The sequence below is a fragment of the Caretta caretta genome, chromosome 6 (genome assembly GCF_965140235.1).
Source record: "Caretta caretta isolate rCarCar2 chromosome 6, rCarCar1.hap1, whole genome shotgun sequence".
Taxonomy (NCBI): domain Eukaryota; kingdom Metazoa; phylum Chordata; order Testudines; family Cheloniidae; genus Caretta; species Caretta caretta.
This window is the reverse complement of record NC_134211.1, coordinates 16,459,935-16,479,482: the sequence shown is the minus strand read 5'-3', so window position 1 is coordinate 16,479,482 and position 19,548 is coordinate 16,459,935. Positions and strand designations below refer to the sequence as shown.

General features: G+C 46.7%; 1 protein-coding gene across 1 annotated transcript in view; it reads left to right on the top strand.

Annotated features, from left to right (window-relative positions):
* LOC125638527 (NACHT, LRR and PYD domains-containing protein 12) overlaps positions 1 to 19,548 on the top strand; it is a 156,218-nt gene that overhangs the window by 96,810 nt on the left and 39,860 nt on the right. Inside the window, exons 7-8 of the mRNA XM_048854416.2 lie at positions 7,596 to 7,763; positions 13,270 to 13,440. Coding sequence (XP_048710373.2) covers positions 7,596 to 7,763; positions 13,270 to 13,440 — 339 coding nt within the window. The remainder of the gene's footprint in view (positions 1 to 7,595; positions 7,764 to 13,269; positions 13,441 to 19,548) is intronic.

Genomic DNA, 19,548 nt, shown 5'->3' with positions numbered 1-19,548 from the left:
CTGCTTCAAGCTGGATATTTTTGTGAAATTTCAGCCTAAATGGTTCATCCATTTTCATCCATAGGCTAGGGAAACTTCCCCTAAGTAATTCTGGTGAACTTTTCAGTGAGAAGTTCCATCCCCCCATGCTTTGGAGCAGGAACTTGAAATTTGGCAGTGGGGAGCATTTGTGCCAGGGATGTGCCTATTTCTGTTCCTGTGAACATCTGCCCCAATTTTCAAAGTTGTAAGTTTTTGAAAAATGTCAGTGTCGATGCTCAGTGAAGACTTATTTCAACTTTGCAGCTACAATCTCCAAATGTCCCTTCTTCACCAAGCATGCTCCACCCTGTGGCTCCAGAGGGTTGAGCCGACCCTGATTGGGACTAGTGGGGAAATCAGGAATGGATTGGGGGATCCCGACTTCCGTCTTGAGGTGGGGTATGTGGTGGGACAGATTTCCACCCCAGTCAGGAAGGGGTTAAATAACTCCTCCAGGCACAGTCAGCCCCAACATGGCAGACCTCTGAGACCTGTTGCACCTGGAGAGGGGTGGCTGCTTAAACGGGAGGATCCAAGCCCAGTCAGTGCAGGGTGGCATTCAGAGGAAAGCAGAACTAGTGCTCCCTAGCCCCACAGAGCAGGGGCTGCTATCCAGGGAAGCTGCAGAAGAGACTGTGCTGCCTGAACCCTCTGGAGAAGCAGAGGAACCATCTTTACTCTGCTTTGCTTTTCATTAGCACCCAGGGCGCTCAGCCTGGATCTCTCAGACACTCAGGGTGTTAGAAACCCAGCCCCCTTCTCAGCGACTATTTAGCTGTTAGCTTGCGAGGAACAGCGGGGTGAGCCCAGGCTGTTTTGTGGGTTGCAGGATTATTTTCTTTGCTTTTTTCTGTCTTTGACTGCGGCCGTGCCTTAAAGGAGGAGGAGACACGCCCCAAAGACCAACAGCTAGGAGACAGCACCCTGTAGTCCAAACCAGCGCTATAGCGACACCTCCAGCCAGAAAGGGACCTTAGGGATGAGAAAGGCGCCCACCGTCACCCCACAGGCGTGCTCTAGAGAAACGACCTATGACAGAGTTTGAATAGGAATCAGCAGTTTGCTCAGAAACTTCACACATTCTGCCCAGACAAGGACTTAGCCAAATAGTTCAATCTACTCATCGCCGGACCAGATCACTGTAATTCATTGTGCTGAATCTAACAATCCATATGTTGCAGCTGATAGAAAAGGACTGTCCACCTCTTCTGTGGTTTATGCCACTCCAACCACATCACGTCAGTGCTCCAGTCCCTCCATTGGGTCCCGGTCAGCTTCTGCTGTCAGTTTAATGCCATGGTCTTAATCCTCCATGAAACTCCAGAACCAAGCCCAGGACCAGAGATGACTCCCAGCCAGTAGGAGCAGACAGAGAAGCAGACTCAGCAGGGCTGATGGACACTGATGTCGTCAGACAGCCTGCTACAAGTTGTCACTCTCGACATTCTGTTCCTTGTGCTGATTGGCTACGTGTTGCAACCCTGTCCTTTCCCCTCCCCTCACAGTCAGTGCATCTCAGCCACTTTCCATGCTCCATTCATTCCTTCCTCCCCACCCCCTTTCTATTTCCTTCCATTTAGCTAATCCCCACCTAGCAACTCCCATCCATCATAAACTCTTCAGGGGAGGGACTAGCTACTGCTCTGAACAGCTCCTAGCACAATGAGGCCCTGTTCTTGGTTGAGCCCCAGGCACTGCTGGAGTTACTACATTATGTGATTACATCCTTCCCTTGCCATTGTTGGCACGCAGGGTGTAAACCAGTCTCTTCCATTCCTCTCTGTCATTTGCTGCTGCTTCCATTTGCTCTAAAGTGTTTAGATGGACTATTCTGCCCTCCCTGCTAAGGTTTCTTTTCAGATTTTCTCTTGGACACCCTTGTGTTCTCACAGCAGTTGATTTTCACTTGATAACTTCATGTGGGAGTCTGTGTTGGCATCTGCAGTACATGCCCCAACTATGTCCAGTGTGCCCTCAGATTGTGTTGGAAATGAGCTGCTAGTTGGTGATTTCTCAGATCTTTTTGTTGATGACGACATCTTTCCAACCAATGCCAAGAATCTTTTGCAGGCACTTATTTTCAAAGGCATCTAGTTTTCTGTCTAAAGTTTTGGTAGCTCTCCAGTTCTAGCAGCCTTATGTTAACACCGAGATTATGTTTGAATTGAAGATTCTCAGTTTTGTTCTGGTGCTGAATATCTTTGGTTTCCATAAATTGCTGAGTTTAGTAAATGCCTTTCCTATACTTGATGTCACTTCCTTCTTGAGGTATCTGTTGATCAATATGGTCGTGCCCAGATAGACGAATTGTTCTACTTTTCTGATGTTTTTGTATTCTAACGTGCTGTTACTGCTTGACCTCTGGGTTTCAAGGATGTTTGTTTTAGCATAATTAACTCTGAGCCCTGCTTGGTCTGCTATTTTTCCCAAGTTGTCTGACTTTGTAACTTTTCAGGGCTGTTGCTCAATAGCGCAATATCATTAGCTAAGTCTCGGTCTTCTTGGCATTTGCTGTCTACCTATGCTAGACTGGTATTTGTGTTACAAATACACTTCTGCATTGCTGCATCTTGTGCCTGTGTCTGTCAGTCCCAAGCCCGGATAAAGTGGGGAGGGTTGACTGCAGAGCTAAACATGTAGTCTTGTAAAAACACCTCACCAGTCATAGAAACAGAACCAGGCTACCGTTCCGGTAAAAATGAACACTGCTGCCCCTTTGTGCTTCAGGAAGGCTCCCGATGAAAGCCAGTCTCTGGAGGCCAAGGCCCTGAAAATTTTGATGCTGACAGCAAGAAAACACTTCAGAGTTGGTTACTGGAATGTGAGAACAATGTTTCAAAGATCAAAGATCTTATAGATCATGAGAGTTATGGACAACTATAGACTTGAAATCCTGGCATCGGTGAGAGCAGATTGAGAGATGTGGATAAGAAGTGCTTCAGGCAAGAGAAGAAACATCAGATTTACTGAAGGCATAGTGACAACAAGCATTCAGAGGGAGTAGCTCTCATTATGACAGATTCTGCAGAAAAATCACTTATGAACTGGGAACCTACTAACGAGCCCATCATATACACCAGACTCCAAACCAGTAAAAGCAGGTTTTTCATACATTTCAGATGCAAAATTCTATTCACTTAGAATAAGAAGATCATTCATCTGGTGTTCATCTGAAACTCTGCACTAGTGTATCAAAACACAAATTGTTATGGGAGATGTGCACCAAAACCACATGACCTCAAATACATATGATTGTTTGCCAATAGATGTACGCACAACTGTATTCTAAAACCCAGCATGAAATTTGTTTAATTTGGAAAACGTCTAGAGGGGTAGTAGCATCTCCATTATTAAGTATGCATTAAGATTTACAGTTAAATCAGGACTGAAAACCCTTTATTTTACACTTAACACTTTGTTATAAACAAAAAATAAGGCTATTCCTGACTCAGATCTCAGAAATGATGGACTCACGTTCCTCTACCTTTCCCTGAGACCTCTGAGACCCCTTTTATCACAGAGAATGATACTGTCTTATACAGGATAATGTTGAAAATTTCATGATTTTTAAAGCCAGATTTGTGACTGTTTTCAGTTAAGATTCTTTGACACCTGACTCATTATTTGGTAACATTCAATGAGTAGCTATATTATTGCAACCCTTTGGTTGCAACCTTTCTGCAAAATAACTTAAAAACACACTGAGTTCCACTATTTCTCCTCTCCCCCACCCCTGTTTTTTAAATCTTTTCGCTTATTTCTCTTTGCTAGGGTATTTTCTTGTCTCTTTCTTATTTTCCTTCTCTACTGTTGTGGGAACAGGGTTTTCTCCTTTGGGATCCAGTTGGGGTCCTTCTTTCCCCTCAAATTTCCTCTCCCCACTTTGGGGTCTCTTTCTCCTCACCTTCTCAGGTGTCTTCTCTCTTGTTTTATCTGTAAATTTCATGGGGATTTTCTCCATCGCTTTATCTTGAATGCTGTCCTTGCTCCCCAGCTCCTGCCCCACAAGTTAGGGTTTATCTCCCCAATTTTGCCATATACCCATGGGGTTTTTCTCCGCATCTACACCCCAACCTTAGAGTCCCTCGCCCCAGTGGGGGCTTCTCTCATTCTGCCTCCAAAACATCTTGGGGGCTCTGCTCTCCCTTACAGAACTTGTGGGCTCACCCAGGGATTGAGGGCTTCTCTCCCTTATACAAATTCAGTGACTCTTTTTCTCTCCCAAGCACTGGGCGCTCTGCTCCCCCTTCAGTAGGATGACCAAGTTTCAAGGCAACTGTAGTGATGGAGGAGTCAATGCCATGTCTAGTTCTGGTGGGTGTGATGTCTGGATGTGTGTACAGAATTTGGCAGCTGTTGGGGGTGGGGAGGGCTCATGCTTGGGTGTGCAGGGGGCTCCCTTTGAGGCCTTGAAGGAGGACAAAGACAGCCATGCTTGGCGGTAGTCCCTGAGGTGCACATGGTCATCGTCAGCCTGCTGCCATGGATACCCACTGAGATGGTTGGCAGCTTTATCAGGAGCCCAGACTCTGCTGGAGCATTACAGAAACAAACAGAACTTCTACTTTTATAAACTCAACAGGGAGTGTGAAACAGGCCCTGCCAACAGTTTCACATGGTCGCCCCCTCTCAGGGGCTCTTCTCTCCCCAAATATCAGGGATCCCCCTTACTGTGAGGTTCTTTTCTCCTTTGTCTTTCTCCGCTTTGATCCCTGGTCTCAGTGGGAAGGTGGGTGTGATGTCGCCAGTTCTGGGCCTGGCAGCTGCCTCTCCTCCCCAGGTCTAATTGTCAGAGTTTGGAGCTGTTGTGACCATTAGGCCTAAAAGTTGTATCCCTATTGTGAGCTCAAATGTGAACAGTATGTGAGAGTCCATAAGATGTTAATAACCATGAAAAATAGGCTAAGCTATTTACAAAATTGAATCTTTTCAGAGGTGCAAGAAAACCAGAGAGAGAAAATAGATTAATCTAAACCAAAAAGTCCATGTTAATATAATCCAAGGACTGCTGAAATTATGTTTGTGAAAAACAGATGATGTGGAGCCAGATATTGGTGTGAAGGATATTAGGCCTAATTGGTGGACAAAATGGTAAGGGAGATGAACTATGAAGCCCACTTTTCCCATTTTTGGGTTCCTTAAAAAAAGACTTTGGGAAAAAAATATTCAGATCACTTCAGATGAGCTTTCCCTCTCATCTCCCATCCCACCTTGCATACCAGCTCACCCCCCAGACTGCCAGCACTGCAGCTCATCTTGGCTCATCTACAGGACTTTCTTCCTGAGAGGAAAGCCGGCTGGCCTTAAACTTGTTTGAGGAACTTTATTTTCACCTGTGAGTGCTGAACGTCATCACATTATCATGACATCCAATCCCCAGCCCATCAGTGGGGTATGTAACTAGCAGCACCACAGAAGCACATAAGATCCTGCATTGTTCTCCCTTCCTTTGTTTTGTTGTTTTCTGCCCCCCTTTCTTTCCTTCTGTTCTCTTTTGGCTTTTCATCAAATCCTGAAGTTAGATATGTTGTATTCATCCAAGCCTGCCTTGTCCAGGAAGAAAAGATCCACTCAACTAACATCCCTGACCAGATTGTAAAACAGAGTCCTGGCGGTTGGTGTCGTGGTCGATTTGCCAGCCAAAAAGCATCCATATATAAATAACTAGCAATACTGTGTTCCAAAAACATCCACAAAACCAATATTTCACTCATCTTTTCTATCCTATCTCTCTTCCACCTCATGTTTGTCAGTTTGTTAAAAAACAGGACAAGTAAATGCCTTTTATACATCAGGACCGAGAGTAAAATTACTCCTTTCCTCTTCATCAAGGAAAGGTTGTTCTGAAAATAAGAGACTGATATTTTGCCTCCAAAAAAAGAAAGACTTCAAAGGCTTTGACTTAGTGTGTTTTGCATAATCACTCAGCCACATTTTCAATATAAATGACTGTTTTGACTTCTTGTTCTTTCTTTGTTTAATCAATAAACTTTTAATCGGAATGAATGTTTTTGACTGTTTGCCAAATAACTGAATAAAACCAAGGCCTCTTCTTAAAATAACCTCAAACCTACTGTGATGCATGACCAGAAAGGGTTAAGTGTTCTGCAGGATAAATAACTCAGATTCAACCCTTAAAGACATGCGGGGAGATAACGTTTGTGTTTTTGTGTATTTACATATATATGGGTAGTGGTCAACAAAATAAAGAATAGCCATACTGGGTCAGACCAATGGTGTCAGGCAGTGCCTCTGAAAAGCAGGCCTAGGGGTTGGAGTGTAGGCTGCAGCTAGGTGTACAGTTAGGCTTAGGCCAAGGGTGGTGTTGGAAATGAGATCCAGGAACAGGCCGGGATCAAAACTGCGATCAAAGTCTGTAGATGAACCAGACTCTGAACTGTAACTGAAGTCCAGGGGCAGGAGAGAGGTCGAGGGCAGGTGGTCAGAGTCCAGGGACAAGCCAAGACAATATTGAAGCCAGTGTCCATATACAGGCCAAAGGTTGAAGCCGAGTAGTCAGAGTCTGAGGGTCTGGGGAGGATCAGCAGGCAGAGGCAAGGCTGGAGCAGGTCGGTGACAGGGCTGGAGCAAGGTTAGAGTAGGCCACGGCCAATACTGGGACAGGGCTCAGGCAAGGCTGGGCCAGGAATAGGTTGGGAGTCTCCAGAATCTGATGCACTGCGAGGCAGCAGGAGGGTTCCTGGCCAGGTAGTGCTGTTGTGCAGACTGATCTGCAGCTCTGGTGGGCCTGTGGAAATACCTGAGCCTGGGAGACACGTGACCCAGGCTTTGGTCAGGGATAGGTTGTTTTTGCATGCCTGAGGGCTGAGTCAGTGCAGACACTGTGGGAAGGGCAGTTGAGCGAGTAACCCTGGTTTGCCTGAGAGTTTGGCTCACAAATGGTCCATCTAGCCCAGTATCCTGACCTTTTGACAGTAGCCAAGGCCAGGGGCTTCAGAGGGCTGTGCTTTGCAGAGCTAGTGCAAGGGGCGCGGAGGATCAGGATCTCTCAGCTCCTGCTCTGAGCCTGGCCCAGCTGCCTGGGGAGGGGGCTCCCCCTACAGCCTCCCTGTAGCGATAGGCCTGCTCTCATTGGGTTGCACCATTCCTGGGCTGATCTGTGCCAAGTCCAACCTGATTGGTTGAGAGCTGAGTGGGCAGGACTTAAGTGAGAGCTGAGTGGGCAGGACTGTGCCCATCCTGAATTCTGGTTGGTCAGTAGAAAGGGCTGGGGGGCTACCCAGGGAGGAAAATCTTATTTCTTACTGAAAATCTTATTCCTCATTGGTCAGTGACAAAGTTTTGGGGATTTACATATCTGGGCCATTCTCAGTGCTGACTGGTTATTTCTGAAGGGGAAGCAGTGGGGCTTAAGCAGGAAGATCCATCCAACATTGGTTACTTATTGGGTAAGGGGTGGGGCTTGAGACAGGGCCTAGGGTAGAATTTCTGGCCCATTCTCAATGCTGATTGGTCAGGGAGAGGGGCTGGTGGGTGGGGCCGCCTGTCAGAACAGCTGTGATGAGTCCTGTTCACACCGTGATCCTCCTTTTCTGTGTTTCTCTCTCCTGCAGCTTTGAGGAGTGTGATCTCACAGACACTTGCTGTGGGGATCTCGCCACTCTTCTCAGAACCAACCAGAGCCTGACAGACCTGAAGCTGGGTGGTAATAAATTGGGAGATGCCGGCGTGAAGCTGCTGTGTGAGGGACTGAAACAAAACTGCAAATTACAGAGCCTGAAGTAAGTAAGATTTGGGTTCATCTGTGTGTTTACAGATGTCCTCTGTCAGGGTTCCCTCCCCACTCTGAACTCTGGGATACAGATGTGGGGACCCTCATGAAAGACCCTCTAAGCTTATTTTTACCAGTTTAGGTTAAAAACTTCCCCAAGGCACAAATTTTGCCTTGTCTTTGAACAGTATCCTGCTACCACCAAGTGATTTAGACAAAGAACAGGGAAAGGACCACTTGGATTTCCTATTTCCCCAAAATATCCCCCCAAACCCTTACACCCCCTTTTTTGGGGAGGCTTGAGAGTAAACAAGGTGAGCACAAACCAGCTTTGGATTTTTAAGACCCAAAAAACCCAATCAGATTCTTAAAAAACAGAACTTTATTAGAAGAATAAAAAAAAGATAAGAGAACAACTCTGTAAGTTCAGAATGGAAGATAATCTTACAGGCAGTCAGATTCAAAACATAGAGAATCCCTCTAGGCAAAACCTTAAGTTAGAAAAAGACAGAAAAACAGGAATACACATTTCCTCCAGCACAGCGAATTTCACAAGCCAAAACAAAGAAAACCTAACACATTTTCTAGCTAGATTACTTAACTAACTTTACAGTAGTTGGAGGCCTTGATCTGTTCCCGGCAAAGGTATCATACAGACAGACAAAAGCCTTTCTCGCCCCCCTCCTCCCCACCCCCAGATTTGAAAGTATCTTGTCCCTCATTGGTCATTTTGGGTCAGGTGCCAGCCAGGTTACCTGAGCTTCTTAACCCTTTACAGGTAAAAAGACTTTGCCTCTGGCCAGGAGGGATTTTATAGCACTGTATACAGAAAGGTGGTTACCCTTCCCTTTGTATTTATGACATCCTCTATGTAAAGAGCTTGACAGGGTGCATGGCTAGTGGCTGGTCCCTGCAGCTACATGGAGAACCTGAGAGTTCAGTGTCTCCAGTACATGGGTCACAACATGTCCCGGCCTGCCCTGTTTGGAAAATGGAAACTACATAAATCTGAGCCCACACCTGACAATTAGCTCCTCAGCCCCCTGTTTTTCAGGGAATATATGTATGTATATAAACAACTTTTAATAAAATGCATTTATTAAAAAGAGGTCACTGTTACCTTTCAGCTAACAGCCTATTTTATAGATTATTCTAATAATTTTGACACCTTGAATTTTCATATACAGTAAAAGCTGTTTTATCCAGCACTTCACCAATAGGAAATCTCTATAAACCAGCATTTCTGATCTTCATTGAAATGCCAGTTCATAGTCTGGTTGGCATGGGACCATCAGGGATTTGGGGCACAAGAGGGGGTGCGAAGCGTGGGCTCTGGGAGGAAGTTTGAGTGTGGGAGGGGGTTTGGGGTGCGGGAGGGGGTGCAGGGTGCTGGATTCGGGAGCTGCTCAACTTGGACAGCTCCGCTCAAGTGGAAACCTGTCCCGGCTGCTCCTAGGCGGAGGTGTGGCCAGGCAGCTCTGCATGCTGCCTCTGACCACAGGCGCCACCCCTGCAGCTCCCATTGGCTGTGCCTCCTGCACCCAAACTCCCTCCCTCTTAGTTAACCGGCATTTTTCACTTTCCAGCACCCCCCTCCCCCATTCTCCCAACATGCCAGATAAAACAGCTTTTACTGTATACAATGAATAAAAACAAAAGAGATACAAGGGATCTGAGGATTCTAAATCTCCCCATCTGAGCAGAAATACTCAGTTTGGGTTTAAGCTTCAGCCCCAGCCATGGTGGCTTCTGCCTTTGATGTCCCCAGGGCTGGGGCTGACTGTGCTCCCAGCTGAGAGCCACCACCAATTTGAAGAAACACCCTCTGAAGTGCAGCCTGTTGGGGATGGGGATGTGTGTTTACAGTTACAAACAGGGCAGGTGAGAGAAGGTGCCAGTGTTGGACTCATTATAAGAAACTAAACCTTTTGGGGAAAGCTGTGGCTCTTCCTTTTTGTCTTTCAATACATTTCTGCTCTGTTTCTTCTGCTTTCAAGATAGAAGCCCCATTCCAGGCCTCTGAGGTTCTGGTGAACTCTCAGGACTTGACGCCAGATTTTCAAGAGAGCTCCGCACCCAGCAGCTCCCATTGTGTTACTTGTGACCAGATTTTCAAAGGATCTGCAGGTTGGATGCTGAGCCCCCTGGAAAATCTGCCCCCAAAGCACCAGCAGAGTCATCTGCAAAATCAGCCTTCTGTTGCACCAGCTGCTGTCCCTCACTGGAGGTTTGGGGTTAATGCCCCTAATTCCCAATGCAGGTTCCCCTTTGTTGTCGCAGGAACATCAGATCCATGGCCTGGAGTGCTGAGGTGTTTCTGTCACCATCTACCCCACTAGGCCGCTATCATAGAATCATAGAATATCAGGGTTGGAAGGGACCTCAGGAGGTCATCTAGACCAACCCCCTGCTCAAAGCAGGACCGATCCCCGACTAAATCATCCCAGCCAGGGCTTTGTCAAGCCTGACCTTAAAAACTTCTAGGGAAGGAGATTCTACCACCTCCCTAGGTAATGCATTCCAGTGTTTCACCACCCTCCTAGTGAAAAATTTTTCCTAATATCCAACCTAAATCTCCCCCACTGCAACTTGAGACCATTACTCCTTGTTCTGTCATCTGCTACCACTGAGAACAGTTCAGAGCCATCCTCTTTGGAACCCCCTTTCAGGTAGTTGAAAGCAGCTATCAAATCCCTCCTCATTCTTCTCTTCTGAAGACTAAACATCCCCGGTTCCCTCAGCCTCTCCTCATAAGTCATGTGTTCCAGTCCCCTAATCATTTTTGTTGCCCTCCGCTGGACTCTTTCCAATTTTTCCACATCCTTCTTGTAGTGCCAAATACAATGAATACAGGATATATATTTTTTTTAAATCTCATGAGTTTTAAGACAGTCACATGACGATGCTCAGTTTAAGACTTTTTGCGGCCTGACTTGTCATTTTTGAATATTTGGCAACATACAGTGAGCGTGAATCTTAATGCAACATTTTAACATCAAACTTACTATAAAATATTTTATAAAAAAATTCTAAGTGCCACTCTGTCTTCCCTTTTTTAAGTTTGTTTTGTATTTGTTCTGTTGTTTCTCCCTTTGCTCAGATATTTTCTTCTCTCTCTGTCTCTTTTTTCCTTCAGTCTTTTGAGTGTCTGTGTTTGCCCTCAAATTTAACCATTTTCTTTTTCCTACCATTCCTCCCTCTCACTCCATCTTCTCCGTTTTCCTCCTGCTGCTCCCTAGAGACTCCCTCCACGATTCATTAATTCTTTCTGTCTTGCTCTCTGTATCCTTATTAATTCTCCTCTGTCCTTCATATTACTTTCCAGGAGTGTCCCCTGTTTCCTTTACAGTCTTTCCCCACTTTCAGTGCTCTTCTTTGGAGGTCTCCTTCCTCTACACCATGGTGGGTATTTCCCAAACCTGCCTTAGCCTTATCTCTTTCATTGAAGATATCAGGGTGTGTATATGGGGGGGGGGTGTTCTTTCCTTACTCCCTTTATTACCACTGAGTGGCAGAAGGGGTCTCCTTTTAATTCCAAGTGAGGTCCATTCCCCTCAAAAGTCTTCCCCACACTTTGGGGTCTCTTTCTCCTTAACTTCTCAGGTGTCCTCTCTCTCTCTCTCTCTTAACCTTTAAATTTTTTTTGTGGGGGGGGTTCCTCTTCTGCTTCAACTTGAATGCCCTCTTCTCTTCACACCGCCCCAAAATAGGGTTTATCCCCTCAGATTCTCACATACACCTTTGGGGTTTTTCTCCCCCTATTTGACCCAATCTTAGAATCTCTCCCCTAACCCCCATTGCAGGCTCCTCTCTTCCTGCCTCCAAAATATCTTGGGGGTTCTACAAACCCTGACAGAACCTGGGGACTCCCCAAGGAATGCCTGCTTCTCTCCCTTGTATGAATTCAGCGGCTTTTTCTCTCCCAAATGTTGGGGTTCCCCTCTATTTGGCAGAGTAACAATATTTTTAAGGCAACTGAGGTGATGAAGGAGGCTGTGCAGGTGACAGTTCTGGTGGGAGGGGTGTCTCAACATGTGACAAGATTTAGCAGCTTTTGGATGTGGGGAGGGCTTGTGCTTGAGAGTGCAGGGGGCTCGCTGTGAGCCCTTGAAGGAGGGCAAAGACACTCATGTTTGCGGGTGGTCTTTGAAGTGGACATGGTCATAGGTGGCCTGCTGCCATGGTTACCGACTCAGCTGGCTGGCAGCTCCATCAGGTGCCCAGACTCTGCTGGTGAGTTACAGAAACCAGCAGAACTTCTGCTTTTATCACCCCACGAGAGCCTCTGGAACAAGCCCTGCCAACAGAGTAGGGTTGCCAATTTTCTAATTTCTGAAAACTGGACACTAAAGCAGGAGTGCTGGAACCTCCCCCCGCTCCGCCACTTCCCTTGAGGCCCTCCACTCACTCCTCTCCCTGCCTTCCCCCATTGCTAGCTGCTCTTACCCTTCCCGCTTCCTCATCATTCAATCCCCTCCACCGCCCCATCTCCCCCCCGACTCCCGAGCTTGGCTCCCTGTGCTCCCAGGGCTGGGATGTGAGCTTCACCCCTCGATGTGGAGCCTGACTACCCACAAGATGCATGTAGGAAGAGGTCCTGAATGAGCAGGGGCTGGCATGGGTTGACAACCTGTCACCTCCCTGCACCTCCTCCCCACCACCTGCAGTAACTGGACTTTTTGTGTCTTGTGACGGACACGGTACAGGTCCCCTTTCGACTAGACTTTCCAGTTGAAAACCGGACACCTGTATAACTGGGTCACACAGTCGCCCTCCTTTCAGGGATTCTTCCCTCCCGAAACCTAGGGGAACCCCCTGCCATGGGGATCTTCCACTCTTTGTTTCTCCCCCACTTTGGTCCCTGGTCTCAGAGGAAGAGAGGCTGCCAGTGCTGGGCCTGCCAGCTGCCTCCCCGCCCCACGTCTGAGGGTCAGAGCTGGGGTCAGAGACAGGAGACAGCTGCACCCTGCAGGGGAGCAGCCAAGCTCGTGCCAGGGGCGTGGAGGGGGCAGAATATTCCAGCTCGTCCTGCTCTGAGCCTGGCCCAGCTGCCTGGGGTGGGGCCTGCTCTGATTGGGTCACACCATCCCAGGGCTGATCAGTGCAAAGTCCAAGCTGATTGGTCAGGAGCTGAGTGGTCGGGACTTAAAGGGCAACTTTTTACCTTTTCTGAATTCTGGTTGGTCAGTGGAGAGGGTGAGGGGGTGGTGCTCAGGAGGGAAGGAAGGAAGGAAGGAGTCTTACCCCAAACCTTATTCCTCATTTGTCAATGGCAGAGTTTTGAGGTGTCAGACCATTGTTATTGTTCACTGGTGAAGGGTAAATGGCAAGGGGTGGAGTTTAGACAGTGGATAAGGACGTGGGCTTGAGTCAGAGTCTGTAGCGGGACTTCTGACTCATTCTGGATGCTGATTGGTCAGAGAGAGGGGCAGGTGGGCAGGGCCGCCTGTCAGAACAGCTGTGATGAGCCCCGTTCACACCCTGATCCCCCTTCTCCGTCTTTCTCTCTCCTGCAGCTTGGAGGAGTGCGGTGTCGCAGACGCTGGCTGTGGGGATCTCGCTGCTGTTCTCAGAGCCAGCCAGAGCCTGGCAGAGCTGGACCTAAGTGGTAATAAACTGGGAGATGCCAGCGTGCGGCTGCTGTGTGAGGGACTGACACACCCGAACTGCAAATTAGAGAAACTGCGGTAAGTAACATTTGGCCTCCTTTATGCATTTATGGGTGTCCTTTATGTAAAGTGCTCAACAGGGTGCGTATCTGGTGTCTGCTCCCTGCAGTTACAAGGAGAATCTGAAAATCAAGTGTATGTATAGCACTTGCAGGAAGGACTCACAAACGTGTCCAGCCTGTGAGAGTTGAAAATATAAGTAAAGCTGGGCCACCCTAGACAACTAACTCCACGGCCTCTTGGTATAAGTTTTAAAACCAATGCATTTTAATTAAGAATTGGTTTTAAAACTTATATCAGCAGAGTGAATAGCAAAATCAGCCTCCTTTTGCAGAATCTGTCCATACCACTGGGATTAATGCCGCTAACCTCTAATGCCCGGACTCCCATTCTCTCCCAAGAACATCAGACACACTACCTGAAGGGCTGAGGTGCTTCCGCTGCCATCTAACCCCATCAGCCCACAAGCAAGGCCTCGAAGCTCCACCTGGCAGCATGTAGATGGATATGATTCATCTCGGGGCTAGTTGTTGGACTAGATGACCTCCTGAGGTCCCTTCCAAACCTGATATTCTATGATTCTATGCTGTTACTTTTTGAGTCTTTGGCTTGCTGTTCTTCAAATTATGTTTTGGCCTTCCCAGTTATATTTTTACGCTTCACTTGCCAGAGTTTAGGCTCCTTTCTGTTTTCCTCAGTAGGAATGCCTTTTTGCCTCTAACTGTTTCTTTTACTTTGTTTAGCCAATGTGGTACTTTTTTGATCCTCTTACACCATACAGGAAAGTCAACAAGGTCTGAGTTACTTGAGTTATAGAATAAATCACAGAAGGCAAAGGATCCCCTGAGGGCCGTGTCTGTAACAGCCAATCTCTATGGCATTTTTGGTGTTTTTAAGGGGTCCAGATTTTAGGGTCTTATCCTGGAATAATGAGGCCAACACAGTGAGTTCATCCACAGAACTGGCTTGGGGAATAACAGGACATGTAGGAACAGCTGCGTCTTCTGCTGCAGCTGGAAGGTTCCCATCTTGGGTTATTCTTATAAAAGCATTTGTGACTCGTATGTACTGTGCAAATGGGCCCAGTCTCCTTGTGCACTAGCAAGGGAATAGGTCTCAACCCTTTGCACATTATCCCGTCCAAGGAGGAAGAACAAAAGAAAACAGCTCTCTCTAGTTTATTGTTCTCCTCCCCTATGGAAGGAGGCACCCATGGCTTGGGCAATTGCCCAAATGTTCTGTTTACACATCGGGATACCCCAGTGTGCACAGCTGCCCAAAACTCTGATCCTGGTTTCTCCGCCTCCCCAAGTGGGTACCTCTCCGTAAAGCTGTAAAAACAAATTTATATCTTCTCATACTTACCAGCAGGGGCATCATTTTCTAGGGGGCAGTTGTCCCTGCTTCCCGCTGGACTTTCTGTAGGTCTGTATGCTCCATTATGTCTTCCACTCCCCGCCTCTCTAGGATGTAATATATCCACATATATTGTTCTATATCCTGACACAACTTCGCTCCCCATCCCCTGGAATTTTTCTGAGAGGAGGCCCCTGCTGACTAGCCCTGTCTCAGACTTTCCACAACACACTAAGGGCTTGGTCATCTGGTTTGATAAAGGGTGGCCTGTGTTTTCAGGGTATGCCCTGAAAAAATAACTTATAACTGGGGCCATTACGCTGTGTATCATCTCTGAGAAGAGAAGAGGAGCAGGCCTGCTTAGGCAGACTGTTGTTTGCTGAGAATAACAGAGTGATGGCAGGGAACTAACTGTTCAGCCTGAAAATACCCAAGTGAGAAAGGAGAAAGACATGGGTCTCCTCCCAGGAAAGGCAATGGCCAGGTGAGCTGGAAGCCTGAGTGGGGGAGACCTTGCTGGACCAATGAGGGGAAATAACAGTGCAGGTCCCTGAACTGTGACAATTAAAATCAACTTCATCAGAAGGGTCACTGAGTTAACTGTGTTATATAATAAATCCCCTTTTCTTCAGCTTTTACCAGACAAAGTGGTACTCAGAACTATTCCAGAATTCCTGCCTAATGGAGTTCTCCTTGTCATTTCCATCAAAACACCTCTCTCCTAAACCTACCTTTGTGTTATTCATAGTGGTAAGAATGACTATTAATTAATGACAGTGAATAGTCATTGGGCAGGGAAAGACAGTGAGAATGACTCTACTGCCTATGGATGAGTTGGGGCACTCAGCTAGCAGGTTGGAGACCTCAGTTCACGTCCCTGATCCACTAGCTATTTAATTATTTATAAAAAGTGGAACTTCAATAGGAGAGACTGAGAAAGGCCCACACCAGAATATCCTGTAGTCCCAAATTCAAATCCATTCTCCATTGGGGGCTGTGGGGAGCTATATCTAGGACTCACAGATCACACTGGACTAACACGTATCCAGAGGGCACCACCAGCACTTCCTCCAGCCATATGATTAATCTAGTCCTCCCTTGCTATTGGTAAAAGTGCCTGAAATCAAAATGAAAAAATTGAGATGGGTGAACATGAAACGTTTCAACTTGAATTTTTTTTTCTGACTTTTCAACTCATCAAAAATTTTGAAAAGTTTCATTTTCCATTCAACTCTAAATGAAACATTATTGTAATTGTTTGAAGTTGTCAGCAAACTGAACAATCCATTCTATGCCCAGCTCTAGCCTGGACAGCATCCTGCATTTACCTGGGGTGGAGACCCCTGTGTCCCAGCTCTGAAACATACTAAAAGGAGCACTCTCTGGGATTCACTGTGAATCCCTTCATGCTGCAAGCCCTGTAAACCCACCTCGAGCCATGGCAGGTGGGGCTGATACAGGGAAGGGAGGAAGATCATTTCTCACACACCCAGAAAGCCCCTCTGGAAGCGGGGAACCCAGTTGTGCTAAGCAGATGGGCTGGGAGGGGTACATTTGAACATCAGCAAGACACATAGCTTGGAATTTGAGTCTGAGGGTATGTCTGTGCTGCAATTTGGAGACTGTGCAGACAGAGCTTTAAAGTTGGGGCTCAGGCTCTGAAGCCTAGGGTTTTAACATGAATGTAACACTGGCTCCCACTCCCAAAGAGACTGGGAAGAAAAAATACCATCATTCTTCAGAACCAGCTGTAAACATAAATAATAAATGGGCAAATAGAATAAATATTTGTGTGTTAGCTATGGGAAGGGCTAGATCTCCTCACCTGCTCTCTGATGGAGCTTCAGACAAAACCTGCAGCATCGACACAGCTGAGGAACTCAGACCTTCCAAGGAATCTATTATTGAGAGCCTGGTGTCTGAAGCATGGGGTAGAACCTTGGTCCTAGCACTGAGAGATACAGTCATGCTGCTTCCAGGGAGACATTCTTCAGATAAAGAAAGGAAATTACTAATCAATGACCTGGGTTCAGACTGGTGTGTTTGTGGGGACAGGGAGGAAATGCTCTGTATTACTACTTGGGCTTGTGTAGTGAAAGAGGCTGTTGTCTGTACAACCCACTACTCAATGTGTGTGAGTGGGGGGGAGGGGGATAACAATAGAAAATGTGGAAATGGCAGAGGTGCTTATTGACTTCTTTGTTTTGATTTTCACCAAGAAGGTTTGTGGTGATTGGATGTCTAACGTAGTGAATGCTAGTTAAAATGAGGTAGGATCAGAAGAGGCTAAAATAAGGAAAGAACAATTTAAAAATTACTTGGACAAATGAGATGTCTTCAAGTCACCAGGGCCTGATGAAAGGCATCCTAGAATACTGAAGGAGCTGACTGAGGAAATATCTGAGCCATTAGTGATTATCTTTGAGAAGTCATTGAAGACAGGAGAGATTCCAGAAGACCTGAAAAGGGCAAATATAGTGATAATCTATAAAAAGGAAAATAAGGACAACCCAGGGAATTACAGACCAATCAGCTTAACTTCTGTACCCAGAAAGATAATGGAGCAAATAATTAAGTAATCAGTTTGCAAACATCAAAAAGATAATAAGGTGATAAATAACAGTCAGCATGGATTTGTCAAAAACAAATTATGTCAAACTGACCTGATAGCTTTCTTTGACAGGGTAGCCAGGCTTGTGGATGGGGGGAAGCCGTAAATGTGGTATATCTTGACTTTAGTAAAGTTTCTGATACAATCTTGCATGACCTTCTCATAAACAAACTAGGGAAATGCAACCTATCTGGAGCTACTACAAGATGAGTGCAAAACTGGTTGGAAAACCATTCCCAGAGAGTAGTTATCAGTGGTTCAAAATCATGCTGGAAGGGCATAATGAGTGGGATTCCGCAGAGTCCGGGTCCGGTTCTGTTCAACATCTTCATCAATGATTTAAATAATGGCATACAGAGTTGTGGACAATACCAAGCTGGGGAGGGGTTGCAAGTGCTTTGGAGGATAGGATTAAAATTCAATATGATCTGGACAAACTAGAGAAATGGTCTGAAGTAAACAGGATGAAATTCAACAAGGACAAATGCAAAGTACTCCATTTAGGAAGGAACAATCAGTTGCACACATACAAAATGGGAAATTACTTCCTAGGAAGGAGTACTTGCAGAAAGGGATTTAGGGGTCATAGTGGACCACAAGCTTAATATGAGTAAACAGTGTCACTCCCTTGCAAAAAAAGGGAACATCATGCTGGGATGTATTAGCAGGAGTAATTTAAGCAAGACACAAGAAGAAATTCTTCCTTTCTACTCCATGCTGATTAGGCCTCAACTGGAGTATTATGTCCAGTTCTGAGCACCAAATTTCAGGAAGGATGTGGACAAATTGGAGACAGTCCAGAGAAGAGCAACAAAAACCATTAAAAGTCTAGAAAACATGACCTATGGGGGAAGATTGAAAAAAACTGGGTTTGTTTAGTCTGGAGAAGAGAAGACTGAGACATGATAACAGTTTTCAAGTATGTAAAAGGTTGTTACAAGGAGGAGGAAGAAAAATTGTTTTTCTTAACCTCTGAGGATACAACAAGAAGCATTGTGCTTAAATTGCAGCAAGGAAGGTTTAGGTTGGACATTGGGAAAAACTTCTGAACTGTCAGGGTAGTTAAGTAGTGAAATAAATTGCCTCGGGAGGTTGTGGAGTCTCCATCATTAGAGATTTTTAAGGACAGGATAGACAAACACCTGTCAGAAATGCTCTAGATAATACTTAGTCCTGCCATGAGTTCAGAGGACTAGACTAGATGACCCCTTGAGATCCCTTCATGTTCTAAGATTCTATGACTACAGGGGACACCAAATAAAAAACAGGGAGGGGAGTAAAGGTCATATGGACAAAACGAGGGATCTGGAAGGGAACACCGAGCAGAGAACCCCAGCTGGTTCTCATCACACCATCAAAGGAGTCCAAGGAGCCAGTGAATGCTGTTCAGAGGAGCTGCCCAGAAATGTGAGGAAACATGGGACCAGAAACAGGTCCCACAGTCACAGAGCACTCCCTTGTCAAGCTCCTTCCTCCTGGTCTGAGGAAGGCCATCTTCGCCAGTGCCAGGAGGCGGTTGAGGAGGACATCTCCATTTGTGGGGCCATGGATGGGGTTTGCAAATACAAGTGGGGGTGCAGCCAGAACCTCAGCTGGAGGATCCAGAATGGGGGCTGCAGCCTGAGGCACTCTGTGTAGACATGGACTAGGGTCTCCCTCTTGTTGAAAAAGAGTCAAGTGTCCCTTCCGTGAACCACACCAATCACACGCCATGCTCAGCGCCATGGAGGAGCCACTAGCTGAGATCTCTGGTGGGCTGCCGCACTGGGGTGGAGTACAGGCTGGCCCATCAGGGGTCCCTGCCCTCCACAGGTGGCAGCTGGTCCCACCACTTGGTGTCAGGGTGGGACAGGAAGGAGAAGTGTGGAGCATGAGTGTGTAGAGATGTTCTCAGAACACAGCTCAGAGATGGAGTCCCTGGATTGTGTTCATCCTGCTCAGAAAACCTGTGGAGGCAGCCGAGGAGGCTCCCCGGGGAGAGGCCTGATGACAAGCTCTGGAGGGCCGGGGTGAGTAGTGAGATACACAAGAGAAGCAGGGGGCAAGGCAGCCCACACCTCCTGGAGCACACAATGCGAGATGCTCAGGGTGGTCAACCCCATGCTCTGGCCAAACACCAGAGGGTCCACCCAGTCCCTCTCACAAGAGTTCAGGAGGTC